Source organism: Pogona vitticeps, chromosome 5, assembly GCF_051106095.1.
Source record: "Pogona vitticeps strain Pit_001003342236 chromosome 5, PviZW2.1, whole genome shotgun sequence".
Lineage (NCBI taxonomy): Eukaryota > Metazoa > Chordata > Lepidosauria > Squamata > Agamidae > Pogona > Pogona vitticeps.
In genome coordinates this window covers 59,976,856-60,004,352 of record NC_135787.1, presented here as the reverse complement: position 1 = coordinate 60,004,352, position 27,497 = coordinate 59,976,856, and the positions used below count along the sequence as shown (strand labels likewise).

Below are 27,497 nucleotides of genomic sequence, written 5' to 3'. Positions count from 1 at the left end.
TTGGTACCTGGATACCTGAAGGACCGCCTCCTTCCATATGAACCTACCCAGCAGTTAAGATCAAGCCAGGGGGCCCTTTTGAAACAGCCATCCCTCAAGGAGGTAAGAGGGATGGCTTGTAGACAAAGTTCCTTTTCGGCAGCTGCCCCCAGACTATGGAATGCCCTCCCGACTGAGATTCGTCTGGCGCCGACACTGATGACATTTCGGCGCCAGGTAAAAACCTTCCTGTTCCAGAAGGCTTTTAATTGAAATAATATCAACTGTGGGTCTTGATGGCAATTTTAGAGTATCTATTTTAATTGTATTTTAATTGTTTTATCTTTTTATTGTATTTTTATTATATTTTAATTGTTGGAAGCTGCTCAGAGACCTTTTGGTAGGGTGGGCGGCATATAAGTTGAATAAATATATATTTAAATAAATAAATGATGCTACAGTACAGTATTTACAAAGTGAAATCCTCTACTTCTCTCATAATACTTTTCTTCTGGGACATCATCAGGCTGAAATATTCTTTTGAATATTTCATGTTTTCAGACACACATACCCAACTTCAAATCTCCACAGCTTTCTCAACTTTTTTCATTCCTCCATAATAGAAAAAGCTTCACCAGCTTAATTCTGGCATGCCATGCTTCTATTAAAGGAGTAGTGTGCTGATTTACACATTAAGAAACCCTTCTAATTCTAACAAAATTGGACAAGCTTTTACTGATAGGTGTGGAAACAAACATAAGTTTCTACCAGAGACCAACTGGGATACATATCTGGAAGAAAACATGTTTATCATGAAACAGAAATATAAATTAGAACTTACTTTCCAGTAACAAGGTTTTGAAATGCATACAATGTATGTTCCCTTGCACAAGCTGTCCATAGTCTGAATGGTGGTGGGGTCACATCATTATAAAATGGCAGAAAAGAGATCCACTCCCTATTTAGACTATGAGCTGCTTGTGCAGACGAAGTGCACTCTTCCTGTTTCACAACAATTTTATCTCCTCTCATTAAACAGCAAGTTTAAAGCATAAACAAATTTGTTCTTCAGTCACTTGAGCCTCCTTTCTAAGTTATTCTGTGAACTCATTGAACCACTTTAAGATTCAAAAACTTATTCTAGATGTCTTAAAGGAATTTACAAAGAGCACAAGACACTCTTTGGAATAAGCTTCAGCAACCTCTTGCTTACCTATCTTAGTCTGTCCACAGAGGTAACTGGATGGTGCAGACCAAGGTGAATCAGACACAGCTAAAACATTTCCTTTGCCTATATCAGAGCAACATCAGAGATCAGCTTTAGTGGATGTTGGCTTCAAAACTCATTTATTATTAATGTTCAGAATGCTCATATTTTTTTAAAAAAATTAAGTTACATGAAATACAAACATTGAAATAGTTGGGTTTTTTAAAAAGGGTACACAGATGAACTTACCATTCTCACTGTCAGACTTGTTTTCATGTTCAGTATCGGTCAAAGTGAGGGCTGAGTTGGAACGGCTTGAGAGACAGGAACTGCGGCCTGATTTGACCCCCCTGCCCCATAGTCTCATGGCATGCTCTGGAGACATCACTCCTTCATTTTCAGTATCAGCGTCTGACCCTGCACTGATAGAGTAACCTCTGTGGGGGAGCCCCATTTCAGCACAGAATGCCAGTCCTCTTCGAGTTGCTGGTTCACAAACTCCTAACTGCCTTAGGGTAAAATTCTGTCCTGATTAGGGAAGAAAAAAGGATAACAACATGTGAGAATCTATCTATTCATGCATTTGTTTGTTATAAACTGAGTCTTGAGATAAACTATACACATTTTTCTATGGGTGTCCCAAAGTCTTTTATTAAGCTGCATGGGTGCAATAGTCAAATAAATCTCTTTTTTAATCTCTGACAATCTGCAGCAGCTCCTTTTATTTTTCCCATCTTAGCCCTTCTTTATCAAGAACATAAGAACAGCAGGAGTTCTCTAAAGTAAAGGAAAAATATAGAATTACCCCCCAAATGAAGATGAACTAGCTCAACATATAGGATTAACTATAAGTGACACCTATTTTTACTGTATAAAAGTGGGCAAGTAATAACAAGTATTTGTCAGGATTATATTTCTCTGTTCTGGCTAAAGTCTTAAACAGCCAAATATTTCCCCATCCTTGTCACTGTAAGAAATGTTTGTGTCCCTCAAGAATAAAAATTTATTAAATTACAATAAAAGCTTGGATGATCTTTATTAAATCTTCCTGCCTAATTGAATGCCTAAAAGCAAATAAATACATTATTTTTGCAGAGCAAAAACCTACTCAAAACCTCAGAAACTGGTGACTTTCAATATTTGTTTTGCTGGTATAGTCAGGTCTAATGCAAATCACACATATTTTTCTATTTCAGTTTTGATTCGCTGTTCAGAGAGAGTGAAGGTGAATGTATTCTCTTTTGGGGAAAGTGAAGAAGAGATACACAACTGAATACTAAACGATTACGTAGTAAAATGAGAAGTGTTCAATTTGAGAAATCTAGAAGCATTTAAATCACATCACTGAAATTTAGTACCTTATTAAAAGCTATACTTTCTAGCTTGTTTTATCTCACGTTTTCAAGCATGTTTGTGGTGTATACACCACTGGCATGTTCATTCCAGCTCTTTCAGTGATGTGCTACTATTAATTATTGTACTATAGAATTGTAGCTCATATATATTTTAGATGCTGCACATTTTGTCTATAAGTTTGGTGCTGTTTGTGTTCATTTCTGTAAGTTTGGTGCTGTTTGTGTTCTGGCTGCTGTTTTATCTGCTTTCACTGCTACTTTATATATGTTTTCTATTGCATAATTTTATTGTTTATTTTTAAATTTTGTAGCCTATTTATTTATTTTAATAGAGAAATGGTGTGTACATTGTTTTTTAATACTGGTTTTAATCTTGACACATGTTTAATTGTTTTTAATACGGTATTTATACGGTACTTTGACACTACTGATTGTTTTGTAGTTTTAGTTGTTGTGAGCCACACTGGGTCCCCTATGGGGAAAAATGTAACATGTAAACAATATAAACAACTAGTATGTTTCAACAACTACTTTCTAGCAAGCATTTTAATTATCCTTTCTGAGACTTCCTTCTGCCAAATGTTCAAGGTCAAAAGTACAGAAACAAGAGCAAAGAATTTGAATCTTAAGAACTATATACAGAAGAATGAATGGTTTATGAAATGCCAAAGGAGTTTACATCCCAGACCTTGACAGCTTTCAAGAATGCCAGTTAGCTACTTTATTGCTGTGGACCTATCAGCTCTTTTGATCAGGTTCATTCCAGGCAGAATTGTAAAGAGGATTCTAACTAAGACACTTATAATAATGAAAAACTATTGCTGCAATTAGTTGCAAATTAAATAGTACTTATCACTGAGTTGTGAATAAATAACAGAACAAAATGCTGGGGGGGGGGGGGAGAGAGAAAAGGCAGTTGTCACAGCACCAAATAACCATGCTGGTGAGCAAATGTGTAAAGGCGATTAGGTAGAAATCAGTAAACAATCAACTGTTTAAATAAGAAGTCATTATGTAGCTTCTCCCCTCCCCCTTCAGTAGGCTAACAAGAGTTGTGCTGATCTGACCTTTCAACTTTGACCTGGGTTAGACACTCAAGTCAGAAACCCATATGCAGAATTCCCTTTGGGTCTGCTAGTGTATTACCTTGGTTGAGGGCTGTCAGGGCAAGCAAATGGATAAGAGGGAGAATGAGTAGCCTCAGCATCTACTGGGAGGTTTCCTACTGCACTGCACCTTATTCCTTGCAGATAAGCTGGAGGGGGTTTATCAAGCAGCTGCAGTAGATGAAGGGCTAGGTCCTAACACCTATTGTAAAGGGATTTACCATCTCTGCCCTACCCTTTAAGGAATGTTTCAGAATATTTTACTTTTATACAATTACTACAGCAAAAGTGAACACCAATTATCTTCAGCAAAATTTAAATAATTTTAAGAAGTATATTATTTTTCCCTGCAGGATACTGAAATATTGCATTTTGAATTAGTCCTCTGTAAAAGCAAAAAAGGAAAGATGCATTGTCGTGAACTGAATAGGTGGACAAGATTATACTCAAATCCTAGACTATGGACACAGGACGTGCCCTTCAGGTTCAAAGTGCAAGGCACTAGAAAGCAAGTTTATCCAAAAGTCAAACCAAAAAAAAAGGGGGGGGGAATAATAGAGATGTTTGCAACAATGTTCATGATGTATCTTTCTCACTTCTGAGAAGAGCTGGATCCAGATCTAGAAAGTTATTTTTAAAGTGTAATTAGTTGATGTTACTTTATAGTTTCAGACCCAAGAAATAATTATGTTTCAGTTATGGTTATTCTTTATATTCTCTTTCCCCTAAAGAAACTAAACAACTGCTTTTAGTTCAGGGTGATTCATGGACTGGGATGGGGAGAGCCTCACCCCAACATTTCTGGCAGAGGTACCCTGTTGCACCAGTCATAAGCTGCCTGTTTTTATTACTTTTTAAAAAAAGATCTGAAAGCTACAAACAGTAGCTATCGTAGAAAATAGACTCTGCTTCCATCCATTTATCACCTCAAAAATCTATAACAAAGCAGGAAGTACAAGTCAAAACATTTGAACTATATGATATTCCTCCCCATCACTAAAAAAGCTGTATGTGCAGAACTACGCAAGTATTTAATAGTTTTTTTAAAAAGGGAAATGTCCATCATTAAATTACGATTTTTATTTTACTTAATCATACTTGGCTTCTATGAAACCCACTTATTGAAAAAACTAATTGCAGGCAATTCAGGCTAAGTACAGCTGATTGTCCCCACTACAGTAGATCCATTTAATGAATGCAACTTGCACAAGTGCTGACTTAGCAAAGTCTCATTGGTTTAATAGGTCTGCTCTTGTTGGAACTAACAGTTAGACTTAACTACTTGTAAGGAATTTTTTAAAGTTCTGGTAAAGCACATCAGCTGTTCACTTTATGTGCATAACATGTTTTGACCTGAACCCGGCATTACAGAAGTAAAGGGGGGGGGGGAGAAGGACTGATAAAATATAATAAAAACAATTAATGAAATATTTCTATGGTATTTCTTCCACAGAAACAAATGATGGAAATGAGGGATGTGTACCCAATTTAGAGAAAAATGTTCAAATCAGGGGAGCAGGAATATTTCTGCATTTCTGGATCAGCTATAAGGCATTTCAATAAGCCCCGTTCATGCACCAGTTGGTTTTCACACTGTTAGAAATCACCAAAGTTTCCTCTGCCATTTTGGTGGTAAAAAAATGCTAAAATTTGAACAAAAGTAGAATTTCTCTGATGCTTTGCTGTTCCCATGGAGCTTAGAAGGCTGCACCTATGTCCATGTTTTAATGGCTGTCTGCAGAGAGAGGTTTGGCAAAGAACAGGTGAGGATCCTGAAACTCCTCTGTGAACTTAAGATTTGGTGGGGGGAGAGAGTCCTGCTGAATTTTGGTTGCTGCAGTGGGGGGAAAATCCAAAAATCCCATGCCTAATGAGCACACACCTATTGGGGGCAATAAGGGACAACTTCCCCAGTCAAACACACATTTTATTTCGCTCCATAAGACGCACCTTTCCACAAGACGCACCAAATTCTTAGGAGAAGAAAACAGGAAAAAAATAATTTGTTTCCTTCTCCTAAAAATTGGTGAGCCTTATGGAGAGGTCGATCTTATGGAACACATCCTAGGGCCTTTTGAGGCTCATCCTGCCCCCCCGGGGGTCAGAGGGGGGCGAAATCGCCAGCTTCTGGGACTTGAGGCTTGGGAAGCTTCAGAAGAGTCCCAGAAGCTGGCGATTCCCCCCCTCTGGCCCAGCAGGGGGGGCAGGGTGAGCCTCCAAAGGGTCCTAGGGTGTGTTCCAGGATGCTTTAGAGACTCACACTGCCCCCCTCGGGGGTCAGAGGGGGCAAAATCACCACCTTCTGGGACTCTTCAGAGGCTTCCCAAGCCTCAAAAGAATCCCAGAAACTGGCGATTTTGCCGGTGATGGCCCTGTGCGGGGGGGGGGGGCTGGCAAGGGTCCTGGGAGGCTCCTTCAGACCCTTGCCATGCTCCCCCCCACAGGGCCAGGGGGGTAGAATCGCCAGCTTCTGAGAGTGTTTGGAAGCTTATCAAACACTTCCAAACACTCCCAGAACCTGGCAATTTCGCCAGCGTTGGCCCCGTGGGGGGGGAGCCTGACAAGGGTCCTGGGAGGCTCCCTCAGACCCTCCCACACTCCCCCCACGGGGCCAGGGGGGGTAAAATTGCCAGCTTCTGGGAGTGTTTGGAGGCTCCCCAAGCCTCAAAACACTCCCAGAAGCTGGCGATTTTACCCCCCCCTGGCCCCGTGGGGTGGGTGGGTGGAGCCTGGCAAGGGTCCTGGGAGGCTCCCTTGGACCCTTGCCGCCCTCCCCCGCCCACCCCACGGGGCCAGCGGGGGTAAAATCGCCAGCTTCTGGGAGTGTTTTGAGGCTTGGGAAGCCTGAAAACACTCCCAGAAACTGCCAATTTTGACGGTGCTGGCCCGTGCGGGGGTGGGAGGAGCGTCGCAAGGGTCTGAGTGAGCTTCCAGGACCCTTGCGACGCTCCCCCACCCCCACATTGGGCCAGGGGGGGTGGGTAAAATCGCCAGCTTCTGGGAGTGTTTTGAGGCTTGGGAAGCCTGAAAACACTCCCAGAGATTGCTGATTTTGCCGGTGCTTGCCCGTGCGGGGGTGGGAGGAGCGTTGCAAGGGTCTGAGTGAGCTTCCAGGACCCTTGCGACGCTCCCCCCACCTGGAAGCTGGCGATTTTGCCGGCGCTGGCCCCGTGGGGGGTGGGGGAGCCTCACAAGGGTCCTGGAAGGCTCACCCGGACCCTTGTGACGCTCCCCCCCACGGGGCCAGCGGCAACGAAATTGCTGCCTTCGGTCCATAAGACGCACAGACATTCCTTCCCACATTTTGGAGGGGAAAAAGTGTGTCTTATGGAGCAAAAAATACGGTATTTCTTCTCAGAAATGTTTAGTGTTTGATACATTGCAAGAGTTGTACATAATACATTTCTGTCTGAATCTACCTGTCTCCTGTTTTCATCTGCAGTATGGGGCAGCCTCTCCTGTGCTACTGAAACAAAGGGAGCCACTTATTTTCTTTGCCATGGGTGTCTGTTTATACTCCAGGGGGAAGGAATGTTTATATTGTTCCATTTTTCGTAACAGGAACAGCATTCTGACTTGTGCTAGGAGAAGTCTGGCTACTGACTGGGACTCATAAGGACATCTTTCACTACACATTTACCTACATGTTTTTCCTGATTATGGTTCCTTGCACTGAGTAAGTAAGCAAGCTAGCTAACTAGCTACTTGGTAGGAGCACTGCCTACACACCAAAGGTCTACGACATTTCCAAAGCTGACAGTACTGCATAGTTCCTTCCATCTCAGGATAGACCTCTGTTTTCCCCTCTTAGTTTTATCCCTCTCACCCAGAAACATACAAATACATACATTATTTCTGGTAACTCATGAACTTATTGGTTCAAACCACCTCCAAGCAAGGTGGATAAAAATCAATCATTTTTTTAAAAAAAATCAAATTGATTTAAATCACAGTTTAAATTTTTTAAAAATCATTTCATTTAAATTGTCATTAATTTTTTAAAATTAAATTGTGATTTAAATCACTAAATCATCAAACCCGCCCTCTCTCCAAATCAGCTTGAGGCAAATCAGTTCTGATTTCTCCAGCAAGATTTTTGTACAAATTGGACTGGACAGTAGTTGCAGACCCTTAGTGAACACTGGGCTCTTTTCCCCTCCTTCTTTTGTGAAAACTTTATTGTGGCTTAAAAAAAAATCTGATGCTGCAGCTCTGTCTCTCAATCCTATCACCATCTGGAAGACTGAAGTTTCTCTCTTGTTTTCATTTTTAGCCAAGTTAACAACTGCGGATTTAAAACAGTGGTTTTCAGTTCCATTCACCTCCTGAGCTGGACTAGCTTTCGGTGGAGTATATTTGATCCTATGGGAATAGATTTATTAATAACATCTTGCAGCTCACAGGACATGTCTCTTACAGCTGAAGTTGCACTTTCCTTTGTGGGTGGGTGTAACTTCCTTAAAAGAACCTACAAGGGCAATGTTTAAGGATGTGCACCAAAAAGTGTTAAGATCCAAATTCTGCTTAGATCTTTCATGTTTTATACTGAGTAAGAAAAAAAGGAGCAATAGATGTAACCAAGTGCAATTTGGCTGTTACACTGCATAAAAAATATTTTGCAATACCAAATGTTGAATCAGTGGAGGCCTAAGTCTCAATTTTATGATGTCAAGATAATGTGTGAACAAACTACCAAATGGCTGCTTTGCAAAGCATGCTGATGATGGCATTGCCCTGAAAGGCCAATAACTTTGCTGTTTCCATAATGCACTCTGCAGTAATCTCCTGTGAGTTTGCAGGTTGCATACTTACTACAGCCACTTTGCTAAAGTGGATTTAGACACAACATTCCCCATGAAAGAAAGGAATGTTTTCTCTTCAAAGAAAACAAAGGTTTATTATCCGTATACCAATGTGAAACTGGCTGTGCCATTCTGTTTTTTCTGTTTTCAACACAACGAATGTAATGTCCTGATGACTTGACAGAGTTTACTCTTGGACCATCTTGCTTCAGGGGAAACTTGCCAACCCTTTTCATTAACCTGGGGATGCTGTTTCTGAAACACTTCAGGGGAAACTTGCCAACCCTTTTCATTAACCTGGGGATGCTGTTTCTGAAACACTTCAGGCTATGGACTCTGCCACCGGGAACAAGATGTGAAGTATTGTTTCCCTAAATGGAATTTGTCCATGAATTTGAACAGAAACTGGAAATCCAGTAGGTGACTGTTATGATACATTGGCTGAAATCCTCTTGCTTAGTGTAGTAAGCTGCAACTAGAGTAGCCCCAATTCCAAAATTCATAATAAAAATTGGTGGACTGAGCCACCCATGAAATGTAGACCTCTCTATAACTTGGCAATATACAGTTGTGTTCAAAATTATTCAAACCCCAATGCTGTAAAGGGGTTTAGGGACTATAGTGTACATTTGGAATTGTATTCAGAATGAAATCCTACAAGGACGTTTTAAAGAACCAAATGCAACTAAAATAACATCAGTTGTTTATGTAATACAGTAGTAAATGTTTCTTTTGTGGTTTCTTCATTGCCACAATTATTCAACCCCTTAAAGACTACCACTCTGAAGAAGAGAGGTTCATTCAGGTGTTTTCGATCAGGTATTGAAAACACCTGTGGATGTCACCGAGCACCAATCAAGCATAATAAGCACCAATTAGGCAGCTTTAAAAGGACTGTGATACTCAGCTCCTTCTAGACATTTACTGGTGTGGTTACAAACATGGTGAAGTCAAGAGAATGGTCCAGGAAGACAAGAGAAGAGGTGATTTGTCTTCACAGGAAGGGCAATGGCTATAAGAAGATTGCAAAGAAGTTAAACGCCATAGGAAGCATCATTCGCAAATTCAAGGCAAAGGGCACTGTTGAAATGCTACCTGGTCGTGGAAGAAAGAAGATGCTGACTTCGACTGCTGTGCGCTACCTAAAGCGTAGAGTGGTGAAAAGTCCCCGTGTGACTGCTGAGGAACTGAAAAAAGATTTGTCAGATGTGGGTATAGAAGTTTCAGCTCAGACAATAAGGCGCACACTGCGTAATGAAGGTCTCCATGCCAGAACCCCCAGGCTGTCTCCCAAGAATAAGAAGAGTCGACTGCAGTATGCCAAAAGTCATGTGGGCAAACCACAAAAGTTGTGGGATAGTGTTCTGTGGACTGATGAAACAAAATTAGAACTGTTTGGGCCCATGGATCAACGCTATGTTTGGAGGAGGAAGAACAAGGCATATGACGAAAAGAACACCTTGCCTACTGTGAAGCATGGCGGAGGGTCAATAATGCTTTGGGGCTGTTTTGCTTCTGCAGGTACAGGGAAGCTTCAGCGTGTACAAGGTACCATGAATTCTCTTCAGTACCAGGAAATATTGGATGAAAATGTGATGCAGTCCGTCACACACCTGAGGCTTGGGAGACGTTGGACCTTTCAACAGGACAATGATCCCAAGCATACCTCCAAGTCCACTAGAGCATGGTTGCAGAGGAAAGGCTGGAACATTTTGGAGTGGCCATCGCAGTCACCAGACTTAAATCTGATTGAGAACCTCTGGTAGGACTTAAAGAAAGCAGTTGCAGTGCGCAAGCCTAAGAATTTGACTGAACTGGAGGCTTTTGTCCATGAAGAATGGGCGAAGATACCCGTAGATCGCTGCAAGACACTTGTGTCAAGCTATGCTTCACGTTTAAAAGCTGTTATAACTGTAAAAGGATGTTGTACTAAGTACTAAGATTGAATGTCACTTGGGGGTTGAATAAAAACTAATAATGATGTGAGCACAGAAAAGACATTTGTGGTTATTTCATTATAAACTTAAGGTTATATTTCTCTGACCTACAAGTGCCTCTTTCATGCAAATATAAGCAAGATGACTGAATGATCAAAATCAATGTCAAAATGGCCAAAACATTCAATTTCAGTGGGGGTTGAATAATTTTGAACACAACTGTAGATTTGGTTCCAAGATAACATCATGGTAAAAATGAAAAAGGTTGCTTCTAATAGTCTGTAAACTAAGAATGGGAGCCACATTATAAAAGTAATACCATGACTCTCTACCTACTACTCTCTCCAATCAATAGATCTGTCCAACGAACTGTCCACATTGTAAGTAATGAGATTAACTCAGTGCTGACGTTGCTTAGCTATGAAAGCAGTACTTTCTCTTAATTTTGTTCTCTACCACAATGTGTTTCTGAACAAAGTAATGGTGGCTAGATGTGGATCTGAAAACACAGGTCAAAACATACATGGCTTTGGAAAAGAACTGCAGAGTTTGGGGTGCTGTTCCAAATGTTAAAAGCCATCTTGGATTTATGGTATATGTTTATTGGGTTTATTGCTTTTAAAAATTGTAATGCCGCCCAGAGTAGACCTTTGGTCTAGATGGGCTGGGTAGTAGTCTATAAATAAATAAATAAAATAATATTTAAGCCTTTCTTATTCAGACCAGGGAGACCAGAGTTTCCAGCTCTTCTGAGATGCAGTAAGTTAAAATGAAAAAAGCAAGAGCCTTGCACTGCCCTGCCCCACAGATATGATGTCCTTATTTTTGTCTTTGATATATCTGGGTACACTGCTGCCCAATGTGGTGTAGCAGCTATAGAGATGGACTAGACCTCAGGAGACCTGCATTACAATCTCCACTGGAATGCATGGAAACTCACTAGGGTGTGCGGCACTGATAAACCATTCCTTAAACATCTCACTTGCTTTGTAACTCTTATTAAGGTGGCTATAAATTGGCCTCACTTTAAGAGCACATAATACACCTACAGGTTCATCCCTCTGTAGCTCCATTCTTTTGTTCAGTATTTGATCAAACCTTTGGAAGAGAGAGATTATCAGAACTGTGTCTTCAACTAGAAGACTTAACTAAGGATTTTATGGCTCCTCGCTATGGGTTTTGGAAGGCTTTCCCAACAGCTTTGAAAAATATACTATTATATATCAAATTATAACATTTAAGGAAATTAGGTATCTTTGCTTAGACTTTTGCAGTAATTTATACATACATACATACATACATACATACATACATACATACATACATACATACATACATACATACATACATACATACATACATACATACATACATACATACATACATACATACATACATACATACATACAGTGGTGCCTCACAAGACGATTTTAATTCATTCCACGAAAATTGCTGTCCTGTGAAAAAATTGTCTTCCTATGGGAACCTCGCAAGACAAATGAAATTTATTCGTCTTGCGAAGCACTGGTCTTGAAAAAAAAGTCTTGTGAAGTATGGTCATGAAAAAAACGTCTTGTGAAGCACCATAGGGATCGCTAAAACCAATCGTCTTGCGGGTTTTTTGTCCCCTGAGGCAATCGTCTTGCGAGGCACCACTGTACATACATAAAGGTTCCCCTTGACATTTAGTCCAGTCGTGTCCGACTCCAGGGGGTGGTGCTCATTTCCGTTTCCAACCCATAGAGCTAGCATTTGTATGAAGACAATCTTCCGTGGTCACATGGCCAGCGCGACTAGATACAGAATGCCGTTACCTTCCCACCAAGGTGGTACCTATTCATCTACTTACATTTGCATGCTGTCAAACTGCTAGGTTGGCAGGAGCTGGGACTAGCGATGGGAGCTCACTCCTTCGTGTAGATTCGATCTTACGACTGCAGGTCTTCTGACCTTGCAGCACAGAGGCTTATGTGGTTTAACCCGCAGCACCACCACATTATCTATATATGCAAGGGCATATACCGATAATTTGCAAGTAGTGATAGCCTGCAGTAAAATTTGCAACCAGTAGGCAGCATGTATTTAGGGAAACAGATTGCTCCTCCACTTCATGTTATCTTCTGAAAAAATAGATTCCTATCCTTGGCAACACAAAGGGTTTTACTGCATAAACAGTTCTCCACAACAGAAGGAGAATGCTATGTTTGTCTACCTAACACTGACTCACTTATTGTTGTCATATACATTCTATACAGAAGTCATTTTCCCAAGAAAAAACTAAGAAATATATTTATATATCAATAATATGAAGCAACATACATCAAAATAGTTATTAATGTTCTTCTAGCCTTACACAATTGTGTGAAAATAAATATATACACAAGGAAAAACCCAATGTTAGACTGCATTCACACACACACACACACACACACACACACACACACACACACACAGACAGATGGGAAAGATGAAACAGTCTGTTGTTCCAGTTCACTATCGCTTTCCTTCTTATATAATCATGTTGTTGATGATGCTTAGCACTTACACAGATAACACTATCAACCAGATAAGCTCATAACACTTTACAAACATTAGCTGATTAAGACTCTCAGGTATATTCATACCACATGGAAAGCTCCCATTTTAGAAATAAAGAAAATGAGGTAGGGAACTTTGCCAATTCCTGAACAGAGTGTTGGTTGCAAACCTTTAAACAGCACCTTCCTTTAGCTTATCTCTTGAAAATGCTGTCTCCATAACCTTAAAAAAAAACACTCATCTCTTTTGAGAATGGACATCTTCACCTCCTTTCACTATCAGGTTTAGTATTTAGTGGCCCTGTTTACCGTTCACTCTACTCTTCTGCCCTAATACAAATATTAACAATTATGCACCACTCATTCTGACTTATGGCTATCCTTTCCATTTGGGGATTCAACTCCCCACTTTGCCTCCCAAGAGAAGAGCAAGCCAGTTTAGACTTGGGTTTGCTGAATGGTCCCAGAGTGCACTGCCCAAATATCGTCGTTTAGTTGTGGGAGCCCAAGGGAGCCTCAGAATGTAAAATGGGGTAGAGCTTAAGAAGCTTTCAGTTAGAGTAAACTAAATGTTTCCAGTGCTCAATCCAAGCTGCACTGGGTACAAAGTTATGCAACAGGATTTTGCCCCATTTTATGTTTTACATTTTAAAATGGCTACTTTTTATTGCCAACTTCTTAGTCTTAATAGTTGAAAAAAAGAATCTAGTAAATCCAATTTCTCTTACATCCTTGTCAGTTGCTTTGAAACTAATAGGAATTCACTCCTAGAAAAGTGGTTAAGATGTGGGTGTATATCATTAGGCAATTTAAAGGAAGGAGGTAGCAGAACAAGATTCTGTATGTAAAAATGGCAAGACAGATTTGTTTAACTAGAGTATTTAAATACATGCTTTTAAGGTTTAAAAGAAAGAAAACCATGACCATTTAAATCTTTTTATGCTGCAGCTGACATTTATAACAGCTGAACAAGATTAATAATTTTGTTCTCTGAATGAATCACGCTGCATAGCTAATATTTAAAAATAACAAACTCTAGATTCATATTAATTAAATATTAACATTCAGATTAAATGTTTTAGGTTCTTGCAGTCCTGTTAAATAAAGGTCTTCCAGTGCGAGTTTTGTAGGGATGTGTGTGCACAGCAAGGGAGGTTACTTTTTGTAATAATATTAAAGGAACACGTTTCTTCTCAAATAAAAACTGTAAATGTACTTAATACTCTACAAAAGAACAAACACTTGCAGCAAACTGAATGTGCATTTTTTGGTGAAAGTTCAGACTGCTTTGTGAAAGTTGTCCTTGATATCAGAGTCAATCGTTGGTAACCTATTATGTTATGCAACTTGGAAGGGTAGTCATCGAAGCATTCTTGCTCTAGTATGCTCCCCTCTGCATGCCCAGTTTCACACTGGTTACAAGATCAATTACATGACTGCCCAAATGTTCAGTCATGTGACAAGGGGCCTGCTGGAGAGTGGGGAATGCTTGTGTGACTGCCCTTCTGCTCTGAAAAAGATAATAGCAAATATTTTACAACTGCTTATCTTTTTCCAAATCACCATCAAATGTTCTGTTTGTAATAATTCTGGAATACTTGTACACACCATTAAAAATTTAGTATTTGGCACAAACATACATTTCAAGTAATTATTTCATTACACAAAATCACCACAACAGTTTTGATTCTTCTTTAAAGAGCAACCCTGTATTTTTCTTTAAGAATTTTTATCTTTGCTGTATTTTAATTTCACCATTCACCATCTAGAGTGATGATTTTTAAAAGATTTGTAGTAATTTTTTTCAAATTAAAAAAAATCTCCCTCCAAAAAAAATTTCTTATAGGGAGAATGGTAGCTTATTAATGAATAAATAAAATAAATAGCAATGGGAAGCAAATTCAATTCAATTCACAGTGAGTCAATGGGCAAAATACTCTTGTGTAATTATGCTGGCAGATGGGAAATTGCACAATTTTCAGTAGCAGATTGCCACTCAGTAACAAGTTCCCACTCGGATTCTTCATTGTGCACCAGTAATACTCAAAGGGGGGGGGGAATTAGCTGCAATGTGCTGTTGCAAATTATGTCATTTCCTTTCTGCAAGGGTAACCACACGAGAAAATCCGTTGGATATATTGGGACTTGCTCATGATGCCTGTGACGTCCTCCTTTCACGTCACAATGGTCACGTCACTCTCATTCACAATTTACACACTGCCACCAACCACACTTATTGATCTGACTCATCAGACAATGGTATGGATTTCAAAATAAAAAGGATCGTTTATTGAGAAAACATAATAGTAAATCACTGTGGAAACTAAATAAGGCAATCAATGTGATAAAGTATCCCCCTCAATCACTCTCTCATTCAGACCCACTCTAGCACAGTACCTCATAACATGAATAAACAGGCCCTAACACCCTAACCAAGTTCCTAACCGAACCCTTTCTCATCCCAATCTTCCCATCTCCCAATTCTCCACTCACCACATTCACTCCCCCCTTATATACATTAACTCCACCCACTGAAGTCCCACCTCCTGTCCTGCCATAGGTAGATAAATTCCAGCCATAGCAGTGACAGGCAGGTGACATCATCACAGCCGTCACAATGCCTTTCGGAGGTTTTAGCTGGCTGGGGAGACTTTTCTTGACTGGAGTGAATGCCACTCAAGTCAACAGTAGCCAGTTGTTCCCTCTCTACCTTAGATTCTTTCCCCACCTTTTCACAGTCAAGGGTCTGTCATTATTAGTTATAGAGTCTTTCAGAAGTGGAGAGTTAAGAGTGAAGTGTTCTGTCAACTATGTAACCAGTCGGTTAGTCTAGTAATGAAGCTAGTTAACTAGTTAACCTCAGTGATGTACCAATGAACGTTTTTACACAGTACAGTATGATGTTTGTTTTCATCTATGAAGAACTGTAAATAAACTCAAATATTTTATTCTTACTCATTACCAGAGTCTCTGAGTTGAATGTATTGAGACTCTAGATTGGCATGAAGTGCCAGTTTGGCAGTTTGCACCAATTTGTTTACCATCCAAACAGCTGTTTGGCATTTCTCAGCCCTGCCTCCTCCAGTGGGTGCCCACTAAAAAGCAGCACCCGGAGGATGTGGGGCAGGAAAACAAGGGAGCTGCCTCTGAGTGGGCACCTGCTTGAGGAGACAGGCCTTGGAACTGCCAAACACAAGTTCGGGTGGTAAACGAACTAGCATGAAGCTCCAAAGTGGTGGTTGTGCCCATTTCTAACAGAGACAATAAGTCCAGTTGAATTAAGAGGTGGTCTACTGAGAGAATCTTACAGCTCAATCTGCTCTATATGTTCCTGACTAAATCATTTTATCCACTGCATAGTTAGAGGAAGTTTATATATTATAAGCAGAACACTTTATTAATTATTAAGGTACACTCAACTTCCTCACACACTCTGCCCCCAAGAGAATGTTGGCTAATATACCAGAATGCAGAACAAGCCAAGGATAATAAACTTTATTAAGCCTAGAAGCAGTAATTAGAGCTGCTGAAACAGTAAGCATTAGAAGAAACCAATAGACCATATAAAAATGTTTAAAAGATCAATTAGTTAACCAGACAGATCAATATATCACAACAGAAAACATTCCAGAAACTAGCATTTCAGTCCTTCAGCAACCAAAATTCCATGTCTACTGCCTGTCCAACTGTTAAACAAAGAACATACTTTTGTGAAATCACAAAAGTGATTTTTCTCACTATACAGTGAGAAGCAACAAACAGTATATTTATTGGACCACTATTCCAAATCTGGCTCCGAAAAGTGTACATTTGCTATGACTCGGGTGCTGAATCAGAGATTGTTATCAGTACCAGATATGATGAAATTCAATCTCAATATGACAAAGATGCTCTTAGTGAGTGGCTCATTTGAACAGAGAAACAAGGATGGACAAATCTATCTACTCTGTTTCAGACTAGTTGCACATTTTTCCAGTCTTAAATATGCTGCAGTCCCTCTCTGCAAAGACGTGTGTGCTTTTACCGTATTTCAAAACACTTACTCAGAAAGGTCAGAATCTAAGCCTTGCAAGTATTGACAGATCCATCATTGTTACAGAGACCCAAATGGTATCCACAGTATGCTGTGGCAGCTGCAACCTGTCCTCTACAAAAACGTCTGGCGCCCAGATAATCTCTCTCTAGACCTGACTACCGCAATATACTGTATATGTTTAAAAAATGCTCAGAAACTTCTATTAATGAAAAATACATTTGACAAATTATTCTCACCAACTATACAGCTGATCTCTCACTAGTTATTACAGAGCTATGCAGTTTCAGACTGCCTTGAGGCACAACTGTGTAAGTTGTTGCTGATAAAGCTCAAAATGACTTTGTGCCAAACTAGTTACAGTGGTGCCTTGCTTAGTGATGTTAATCCGTGCACCAAAAATTGCTGCTAAGCGATTTCATCGCTAAGCGATATTTAAAAACCCATAGAAATGCATTAAAACCTGATTAATGCATTCCTATGGGCTAAAAACTAACCTTAAAGCAAAGATCCTCCATAGGGGCGGCCATTTCCGGTGCCTCTAAAGCGAGGCAAAACAGCGGGTGGCCATTTTGTTTACCCGGTGGCCATTTTGAAACCGCCGATCAGTTGGCCGAAAATGGGGGCTTTGCGATGATCGCTTCCCTGCGATCATCGCAAAGCAAAATTTCCCCATAGGGACCAGCGCAAAGCGATCGTTCTTGCGATGGCAAAAAGTCCATCGCAAAGCGATTTCATCGCTATACAGAGCAATCGCTATGTGAGGCACCACTGTATTTTCTAATTCATTCTCAGATTGAAGATTGAGAAACATGACCTACACAGGTTTTAATGCAATGATTATAATGTTGTAATTTTCTGTTTTAAATTGTTCAATTTTAAATATCTTTTTTAAAAACTGTATTATGGTTTCATAGCTGGCTCTGACATCCTGCATTATAGGGAGGGCTATAAACGTTTTTTTAAAAATGAATAAACAAAATAACATATTCTTCCCCACAATTTTGTATTTATGTCTTTGCTATTTTTAATGCTTCTTGTGGCCACTTTGGACACAGCCTATCAGCATAGATAAACTAAATGGTAGTCATTAATATTTCATATCTTAATATTTTAGCAATTAAACAAGCTACATTATTATTTTGGTTGTTGCTTTACTAATTGTATTGGGACTTTTATCACTGTAAACTTCTCCAAATGCATTTGTCAAGTAGGCAGTGTATGATAAATATAATTTTTTTTAAAGAAAAAAAATGAAGATCTTCCTTTAATCTCATGGGAAAGCCTTAACTTCAGAATGTTTGGAAATACATAGCCATCTGAAGGTGTGGCAGATGGTGTCTAGAGAAAGAGCATTAATAACTCAGCCATAGTAACTAATATGGAATGTACTCCTCAGTAGAATTTGCCTACTGACGGTTTGCAATGCCAGCAAATACTCTTTTTGGTTTTTTGCCCAGAAATTCCGACATAATGAATAGTGACACTGCTTGTATTTGTATTTTATGTTGGTGCTATTGTGCGAATGTGATCAAGTTATATTTTTTTAAGCTTAATATCACCATGAGACTTCATATTTGAGATAGTTCACAGATTTTTCTAAATAAACAAGGAACCACTTACATTTTAAAATGAATGTGTCTATAATTTCACGTAATATTCATGGTGAATATTTGTAATATTTAATTTATTTATTTTTTAATATTTCTATGTGGGAGAACACTGCTCAAGGTCACTATTATTTGTCTTCAGTGAGAGCAAATTCTCCTGGCAGGGGCAGCAGCTGCCAGGGGTTGGGGTGACTTGCTCATTCTGACTTTTTCCCTTAGAGTTAATCATACTTTCAAAGCCTTTCTCCGGCCAATCCTAAGTGGCGATTAGATAACTAGTGTCCTATCTGAATTCTTTCAACAATGTGTGTAAGCTTGCTAAGGTTAATAAAAGAGCTCTTGGGGCATCGCCTTGGGGCTCTGCTGGTGGACATCTGTGTGTGTCGACTTCTTGGTTCTTTCCCTCTAAGGCTAATTGCCTTCTATTGTTCTGTGATCACCTACATTTTTCTTCTGTTTTTTTTCCTAGTTCTCTATGTGTTGTTGCAATCAGAGGCTTATTACAGTATATATAATTTATTTCATCTCATATTTTAACTAACATAATACTGATCTAATCTACTCTACTTAAATCGAGGTAGATTTGATCCAGGTGTAAAGCACTTCTCATTTGTTTTTCTCCAGTCCTGTTATTCTGTCATTTAGTGTGTCTGTCAAGATGTCTGTTTCTGCCAATTCTAGAATCTTCTCAAGAAATTCCTCCTTTGTCCGTAACTTTGTGGTCTTCTCTCTCTCTCTCTCTCTCTCTCTCTCTCTCTCTTTAGCATCTGCTGCAGCAAAAAGTCTCCCTAATTTTGGTATGTCCAAATGTTTCAAATCTTCTCTTTTTTTGTATGGGTTTCTTGTATACACGTAACTTCCAGATTCAATTTATTAAGCTCATGAAATTTTTTTTCTTCGTTTTCCTGGTACGTTCAATCCACTGACACTAATTGAAATCAGTCTCAACTGGTTTTTAGAAATTTCCTGCTTGTTTACTACCTCTCTGTTCCTCCTTCTTCTTAGATCTAGTCTGAACTCCTGCTGTTTCTTTAGCTCTTGAATATTTACTTTATTTTGAAGAGCAGAGCTGAAATATACTCTCCTAATTCTTCTCTAATTGATAATGTACATTGTTTTTACAAAAATACTCTTAACAGTGTTGGTTGCTTCAAACTGATCAGCAAATAATCTGGGTTAAATGGAGACCAAAGGAAGCGTTGTGATTTTGTAGGTCTCGCTATGTTCACATATATTTATACACACATTTTGGCTCAAAAATGCAAGATATAATTGGTACATCAGGGTAATGCTGCATCAATCCTAATTAAGAGTATAGAGTCACTGATTTAAAGGGCGAGGATATTCTGAAGAATGACAATTTCAAGTTTTGTACATTTCTCTTAAACTGCCAAAAAGCTTGTGTCTTTCTTTCTAAGGTATAGGCAGCGATTGTTTTAGTGGTGCAAAACTGCTCGGCATTTTAGCTATTTGTCAGCTAATCAGTGTCTGCTTTAAAATCCTAAAGCGGAAGGGAGTTTTTCTAGAGACAGCAGTCAATTGTCACAAAGCCTGCCTTAGTATCCATAGCCACTGACTGACATAATACTAGGTATGTCAGTAGGACTTGTTTGTGCAACCACATACAGAATGGCAGTATCAGACTACATTCCTCTCTCTTTCTTTTTTTCACTGCAGACAACATTGACTATGAATGTGCATTCCCTCTGTTTGGCAGAATTGACCTAGACGTGAGGACATTCAAAGAAAAAAACAAACTAACTTTCTATACTTCACATGTAGCACCTAAGGACAGTACTAGAAATAAAGACATTTATTTAGTTATCTTGCCACTGACAGAAGACTAAACAATATTTCCATATCACAGAACAGATATGCAAATAAGTATTTCTTAGCAGATTTAGGGGTCAATAGGTGGATCTTAGAAAGGGCAGCTGGTTCCTTTCTGACACCGACCAGAATGTCATGGCTGTCTGAGACTACTCAGAGCTGAGCTACCATGGAGTTGACCTGTTTTCAGAAATGGTTTAAATGAATTATTTTTTCCAAAATATATCTATTTAGAGGTCAACCCAGTCAAAATGCCATGTAGGCAGAGAGGGGGAAAGATTTTAAAACATGATCATTTATTAAAAATTAAATAAATAAAATAAAATAATAATATTATTTTTATATCTCCTTTTGTCTTGCCATTACTCATAAAAATATTTATATGCTACTCAAAATAGCCTAGAACAGTTAAAATAAAGTATAATAAATTAAATACATTTTTAATTATCTTCCTTTCACTGTTCATGCCAAGTAATGCTCATTTCTGTAAAAGTAGTATGTTTTCTTTTTAACTGCATATTTCACTCCAGCTTAAGTGAAATAGAATACTGTAAATTATGGGGCTAACTGCAACAAAAAAAATGAAGTGCCAGTATTCAATGCCAGTTCATGTTCATGTCCAGGCATGCCACTGGAACTTCCTTTCCTGCTTAGCTGCCACTTGTCACTGCAACTTATGTGATTTCCCAATAGGATTTGGGCCACTGTTAGTTAAGGGTGTTTGAGTTAAACAATCTCACTTTTAGAGCTGTGGGCTTCTGTTTCAAAACAGACCTGGCAAGTAGTCTAGCTGAAGATATTGCAGTAGGGACAGATTAATTAATTAATTAATTAAATTTATACCCGCCCCTCTAGACCATGTCTACTTGGATTAAGAGGGTAAAAGGATTTTGGATAAACCCATTTGTGTGATTTAATCTATCACACAGGAATAGCATTTCCGTCCTTTTGTAACTACAGAGTGACAGAGTATCAGAAAAGGTCACAAATGAACCAAATACCTGCTCTTAGACTGAAGAATAAAGATAATCATGTAAACCAGGATTTAAACAAGCAGACATTCAGGAAAAAGATAGTCCAGGAAGTTAAGAATCCACAAAAATAGACTGAGCCACTAAATTTTTTACCAGGCAGCACTATAAATTCCAATAGTACTGTAGTAACTTGTAGCACATTGCTTCTCTGAAGAAAAAGAAAGAAATATCAACCATCTTCGACCATACTGATTTGATTTTAACTTCAATCTCCAACTCACATATCTCAGGCCTTGAGATAAATGTCTACCACCACCACCCTGCTTCTTATTCCTGACTAAGGTAACCCATTCAAAAGAGAGAAGGCCTCCTGGACATTCAACATTTACAGTATGTAAAAGAGGATGTCTACTTTTTCGGCAAGATATTTGTGGCGAGGACACCAGGCACTGCAGGGGTGGCAGTGGGGATAGGGGGATAACAAAAAAGCAAACAAGTACATTTTCCCAGCATAGCCTGCCTATTCTGTTATAAAGGCACTACAGCTAACAAGTGGAAGTGATCCAAATACAATGGAAAGCACATTAATTTTGCTGCATTCCAACAACTTCTCAACATTAAGGCAAACCAGAATAGTTCTGCAGCTGTTTGGACTGGCAAGGGACTGGGGTTGAAGCCCTTGTTACATGTGGCTTTCAGGGACTGGATGCATTGCATGACTATATCTAACCTCAGGAATAAATGACATGCAAATGGTTCCAGAAATGCCTCTTGAAATTCCTTTTTTATACTGAAATGGTACTTCAATAGGAAATAGGACATTCTCAGCAAAGTTTAGTGATTGTACCAAGCTTATTTTTAAAAAAGAAATGATTCCACTTGGAGACTTATCTCAATTGTTCAAAGTATGAAACCAGTAAAGCAGCAGCATGACAGAAATGTCAAACATTTCTGCATTACTGGTAAGACTGACATTAAGGTTTCGAACTCTATCAAGTGCAGATGCACTGTATTTTCAATAGCAAGCATTTGTGCAGTTTTTATTAGAACACTATGCCTACCTTGTCTGTTATATTCATCTGACTCTCTGTGCACCAAATCTTTCACCCGGTTTCCATACAGCAGTCTCGAGGAATCATGATCAAAAGCTTTCAAGGTTTCACTTGAGCTGTAAGATTTCTGTGTAGGCACTCTGCACTCCTCGTTCTCTGCTGAAGAATTTGTATAACGCCTTTCCTTGTCTCTTCTGCCCTTTGTCAGGGAGCAATAAGGTCTGCGTTCTTTCACATCCATGCTTCATTCCTTCTGTATGCACATCAGGCCAGTTTGCTTTAAATTCTGCTCCAAATTCAATGATTCACCTGTAAGAGAATTAAATAGATTACATATAATTTAGGGATATATTTACAAAATACCATATATGGATGAGCAATTGTGTAATTACTGAGGATAACTATCCTAAACAACATAAAGTAGACTTTGAGCTGCAACTGAGCATATTTAAGAGAAATCAAAGTAAATTATTTATCAGTATGACTGGCATATTAGTGGAGAAATGTTTGCCAACAAAAGTGAGAATCCTATTGCTTGGAAGGGGATTCGCAGTAGCGGATGCAGTGAACTGTCAGAAGTTGATAAGGTGCAGGGTGTGTCCCCAGGCAGCTGCTTGACATGCTTCTGGCACTTGTCAATTCATTCTGCTGTCTTTTACTATTCTTCAGTGCACATGAAAATTCAACAGGATTCTGGCCACAGAATATTAAAATATATACCCTTAATGGTAGAATTTACCATATACTGTTAGCATGTTCACATCACTATGGAGTCAGTGTGACATACTCTGTTCATGTTGATGCAATGTCAAGCCATTTTTTTAAAAAAATCAGCTGCAACTGAAGTTGTTCTGTTTTGGTTCCAGTACAATAACCAGTTTGGCATATATCAGTTCAAAGGGGAATTTAAATTTCCCTTTTTTCTAGCAGAAATTATTTTATTATCTTATCAACTATATATTAAATAATGTTTCCCTGATTAGACCCTATGTACATTTCATTAAAAATGGAATGCTGCTAAATGTTCAAGTGCCTCTAAAACTGTTTACTACCAGCATTTGTGCATATACCTAAATGTAGGTACAGTGGTGCCTCGCTTAACGATGTTAATTGGTTCCCAAAAAAACATCGCTATGGGAAAACATCGCTAAGCGAAACACCATTTCCCATAGGAATGCATTGAAAACCGGTTAATCCGTTCCAATGGGAACGGATTACCGTCCTTAAGCGAAAATCGCCATAGGAAACATCACTAAGCGAAACAATGTTTCCCCCATTGGAATGCATTGAAGCCTATTCAATGCATTCCAATGGTTTAGCAATGTCCGTTTTCGCTATTTTTAAAGTGTCTTAAAATGTTCAAAAACTGTTTTAAATGCTTGGGATAGTTAGTGCACCTTGTAAAACCTTTGCAAATTTAATTTGGTGTTGTTCTGACTCTTCGTTAGTTTTTGGTGAATTCCCCCCCCCCCACTGGAATGCATTGAACTGTAGGTTTGACAGCTAAGCGAGGCAAGGTCCCGAACATCACTATGCGAAATTTCCCCATAGGGAACATCGTTAAACGGAGCACAAAATCGCTCCAAAAACGTCATCGCTAAGCGAATACATCGTTAAACGAGGCAATCGCTAAGCGAGGCACCACTGTATATTGTTCTTGATCTTGATTGGAATTTCTTAGCAATGATCAAGTTCAGTAGTGGGTGTTTTGACAGGAAGGTGGTGTCCTTGTCTTGAATCTTGTAAAAGTTCTCCATTGTTCTAAAAGTTAGTAGCAAGGAAGATCATTTAACTCAGAATTATTTTACTAGGTAAAGCAGGAACAACAAAATGCCAATATGTACCAGCATGGCCATGTTCTTATTTATTTGATCATGTACTGCATCTGATTGTGGAGGTGGTGGTCTCTGAAGCTCCAGCTGGAAAGACTTCGCCTTCTAATACATGAGATCTGAATAAGATCAAAAATCCTCAGATGGGAAAGCTGGATTTGTATTGCTGACATCTTGATTCTAGGGTAGTAACCAGAATGGATGGGCACTCATCTGTGGGGTCATCATCAGACTCTGAAGCTAGAATGTGAGATACAGTCAACCCTTGAATGACAAGTTTGTAAGTCGAAAAGTTCGTAACTTGAATCAGCATTTCCCATAGGAATGCACTGAAAACCAATTAATCCGTTCCAGCTGTTTTTGGTTCTTAGGTCGAGGGGCGTTTTTTTTAAGTCAAAGCATTAGTTCCCATAGGAACTAATGCAAAGCCGGTTAATCCATTCCTACCAGTAGGGGCAGAATTTTTCTTTTTTCTTTAACCTAAGATGGCGTAGGTTAAAAAAAAGGCAGGAAACCACGGAGGGAATGAACGAACACTGTTTAAAAAGGACACTTTTTAAATCAAGCACCTTTGCACCAAAACAGGTACCTTTTCAACCAAGCAACTTTTAAATCTAAACAAGCAGCTTTTAAAGCAACTAAGCACCTTTTTACCCAAGCAGGTTTTAACTCAAACCAAGCTCCCTTTTACCCAAGCACAGTTTAAACCAAACAAAGCACCTTTTAAACTAAATTTTACATTTTAAAATGACAATACCAGGCAGTCCCGACAGTCCCAGGTCTCTCTTCCCACTCTCTAACCCAGGAGTCAGGGAACTTTTTTACTTTTTACCCCCCAAATATTTATATACACTGACATTACCCCCTTGATTTGAAAGGAAGGAAATCATATATTATTTTAATTAAAAATATTATTGAATTTACACAGGCTGTGTACTGAACTAGCAGGATGCACAAAATTTGATAAAACATGTGCACTATTTTTGCTGGAACACACTGCACTCCAGCCATGGGGTGGTATAGGGAGTAGTAAGGTGTCCAACGTGCCTAGCAAGTTGCATTAAATTTTTGCTAGCTCGCAGAGGATTTAATCATCATCAGTGGCTGCCGGAGTGGTGCTAGCAATGACATGCTTGCTAGAGACAGCCAACGCAGAATGGGGGGGGTCTTTCCCTACCACTTTAATCATTCTATGTGTGGTGTGCAAAAAGGAACAAACCAGGCTAAAGGTCATTTCACCCACCCTGGTGACATAGTCCAATATCAAAGGACTAGTGTGCATTTTTTATCATCATCAATGGAAAACTCAGCAGTGGCCAGAGGATTGGAAAAGATCAATCTACATCCCAATTCCAAAGAAGGGAAGTGCCAAAGAATACTCCAACTACTGTACAATTGCACTCATTTCACACACTAGCAAAGTTATGCTCAAAATCCTACAAGTTAGGCTTCAACAGTATGTAGACCAAGAACTCCCAGAAGTACAAGCTGGATTTTGAAGGGGCAGAGGATCTAGAGACCAAATAGCTAACATGTGCTGGATTATGGAGAAAGCCAGAGAGTTCCAGAAAAACATCTACGTCTGCTTCATTGACTATGCAAAAGCATGGCAGAAAGTGAGGAGGACTTAAAGAATCTCTTAATAAGGAAGAAAGAGCAGAGCACAAAAAATGGTCTGAAGCTCAGTATCAAAACAACTAAGACATGGCCACTGGTCCCAGCACCTCCTGCAAATAGAAGGGGAAGATATGGGAGGCAGTGACAGATTTTACTTTCTTGGGCTCCATGATCACTGCAGAGGGTGGCAGCAGCCACGAAATTCAAAGATTCCTGCTTCTTGGAAGGAAAGCAATGATAAACCTAGACAGCACCTTAAAAAGCCACCCTTCCCCCATCAAGCTTTCTCTTTTGCTTGCCTCTTCTTTTTCATGGTTTTGAGTCAGTCTCTCTCACTCCCTCTCCCTCTCTCTCACACACACATACACATCCATCCACCCATCCTCCCTCCCTGCCTTTTCTCCATACATTTTCTACATACATTTAAATAAGCTTGATGAAGCCCTCAGTCTCTCGCACCTTCCTTCCCTCCTTCCCTTGTTAACTAGATCCTTTCCCGCCTCCTGCTTGCTTGCAGTCATTTCCGGAGGAATTAGTCATTCAGAAGCCCCAGATTGATTGATTGCCCAGGGCTAATCCACAGCTGTAACCAATCAAACAGGTTTATCTTCGATCTCTAAAAGAACAGAGGATTTAGAAGTGCCCTGCTGCAACCAAGTAAGTCAGGGATAGGTGGCTTACAATTTGAGGTTTGACTGCAGGGGGAGACGGTGGGAGGGAGGGAGGGAGGGAGCGGTAGCACTCTGCTCATTACCTGCAGGATTTTAACTTTTACCCAATTTGAGGTATTTTACCCCTGTTCCCCGACCACTGCTCTAACCGCTTGGACGAGCGAGGAAGCAGACAGGCTTCCTAACTGAAAGTTCAAATTTCCCGCTTTCCCTGCCTTCCCCACATGTTTTTTCCATTCGTAACTCGAATCCAAGTTTGCAAGTCGAGTCCAAATTTTCCTATCAGAGTGGTTCGTAAGTCGAAATGTTCGTAACTAGGGCCATTCTTAAGTCGAGGTTTGACTGTTACACTTTTCATTCATTCATTCTTAGAAACCTTTATTGGCATTATATGGTACAAGGGAGTACATAGCACAGTTACATTCCAGTTCCAGGTAAAGGGAGGGGCAGGCAAGGGGTTGTAGTAGGTTAGGTTCAGGAAAATTTATGAGGGTTTGGGGTGGGGGGAGGTCTTCATAACAGTGAGGAGACTGTTACACTAATTTAATGTTGTTCTATTTCCTCAGTAATAGAAGTTAGTTTGCAGTGTCCTTTTTTGCTCGAAGAAGATGAAGCAGGTCTGCTAAGAGTCTTTCACTTGATTATCTCTGGGGGAATCCTTTGAAGTATCTTCTGAATGGTCAGCTGATGGTTTTGTGGTTGGCCTGGATTCTGAGGATCTTTCGATATCAAGGACATGCTGCATATTTTTGCCTTTTTTAAAGGGTGAGCTCCCCTGAAGGAGAAATGGGTTCATGGGATCTGTGACTTTGGTCTTGACCCACCACTGACAATTCTGAGGAACATGAAATCAAGCATGAGACCTACTGTCTAGTTGCCAATTCCAATGGCTGCAACATCTGCTTGGGCCCTTGTTTCTGTCTTGGTCTACAAATTGGCTCCTTAAGTTTCCTTG

The 27,497-nt window shown here is 39.5% G+C and overlaps 1 protein-coding gene across 8 annotated transcripts in view; it reads right to left on the bottom strand.

Annotated features, from left to right (window-relative positions):
• Nucleotides 1-27,497, bottom strand: part of TENM3 (teneurin transmembrane protein 3) — a 1,852,170-nt gene that overhangs the window by 427,502 nt on the left and 1,397,171 nt on the right. For 7 of the 8 annotated variants that reach the window (XM_078393883.1, XM_078393884.1, XM_078393889.1 and 4 more), the window contains 2 exons: nucleotides 22,432-22,731; nucleotides 1,436-1,714 (listed from right to left, as the gene is read on the bottom strand). In XM_078393883.1, the coding sequence (XP_078250009.1) occupies nucleotides 1,436-1,714; nucleotides 22,432-22,663 (511 nt within the window). In that variant the 5' untranslated portion in view covers nucleotides 22,664-22,731. Of the gene's footprint in view, nucleotides 1-1,435; nucleotides 1,715-22,431; nucleotides 22,732-24,266; nucleotides 26,886-27,497 lie in introns of those variants that run through there. The other variant, XM_078393886.1, reaches the window with a different exon arrangement.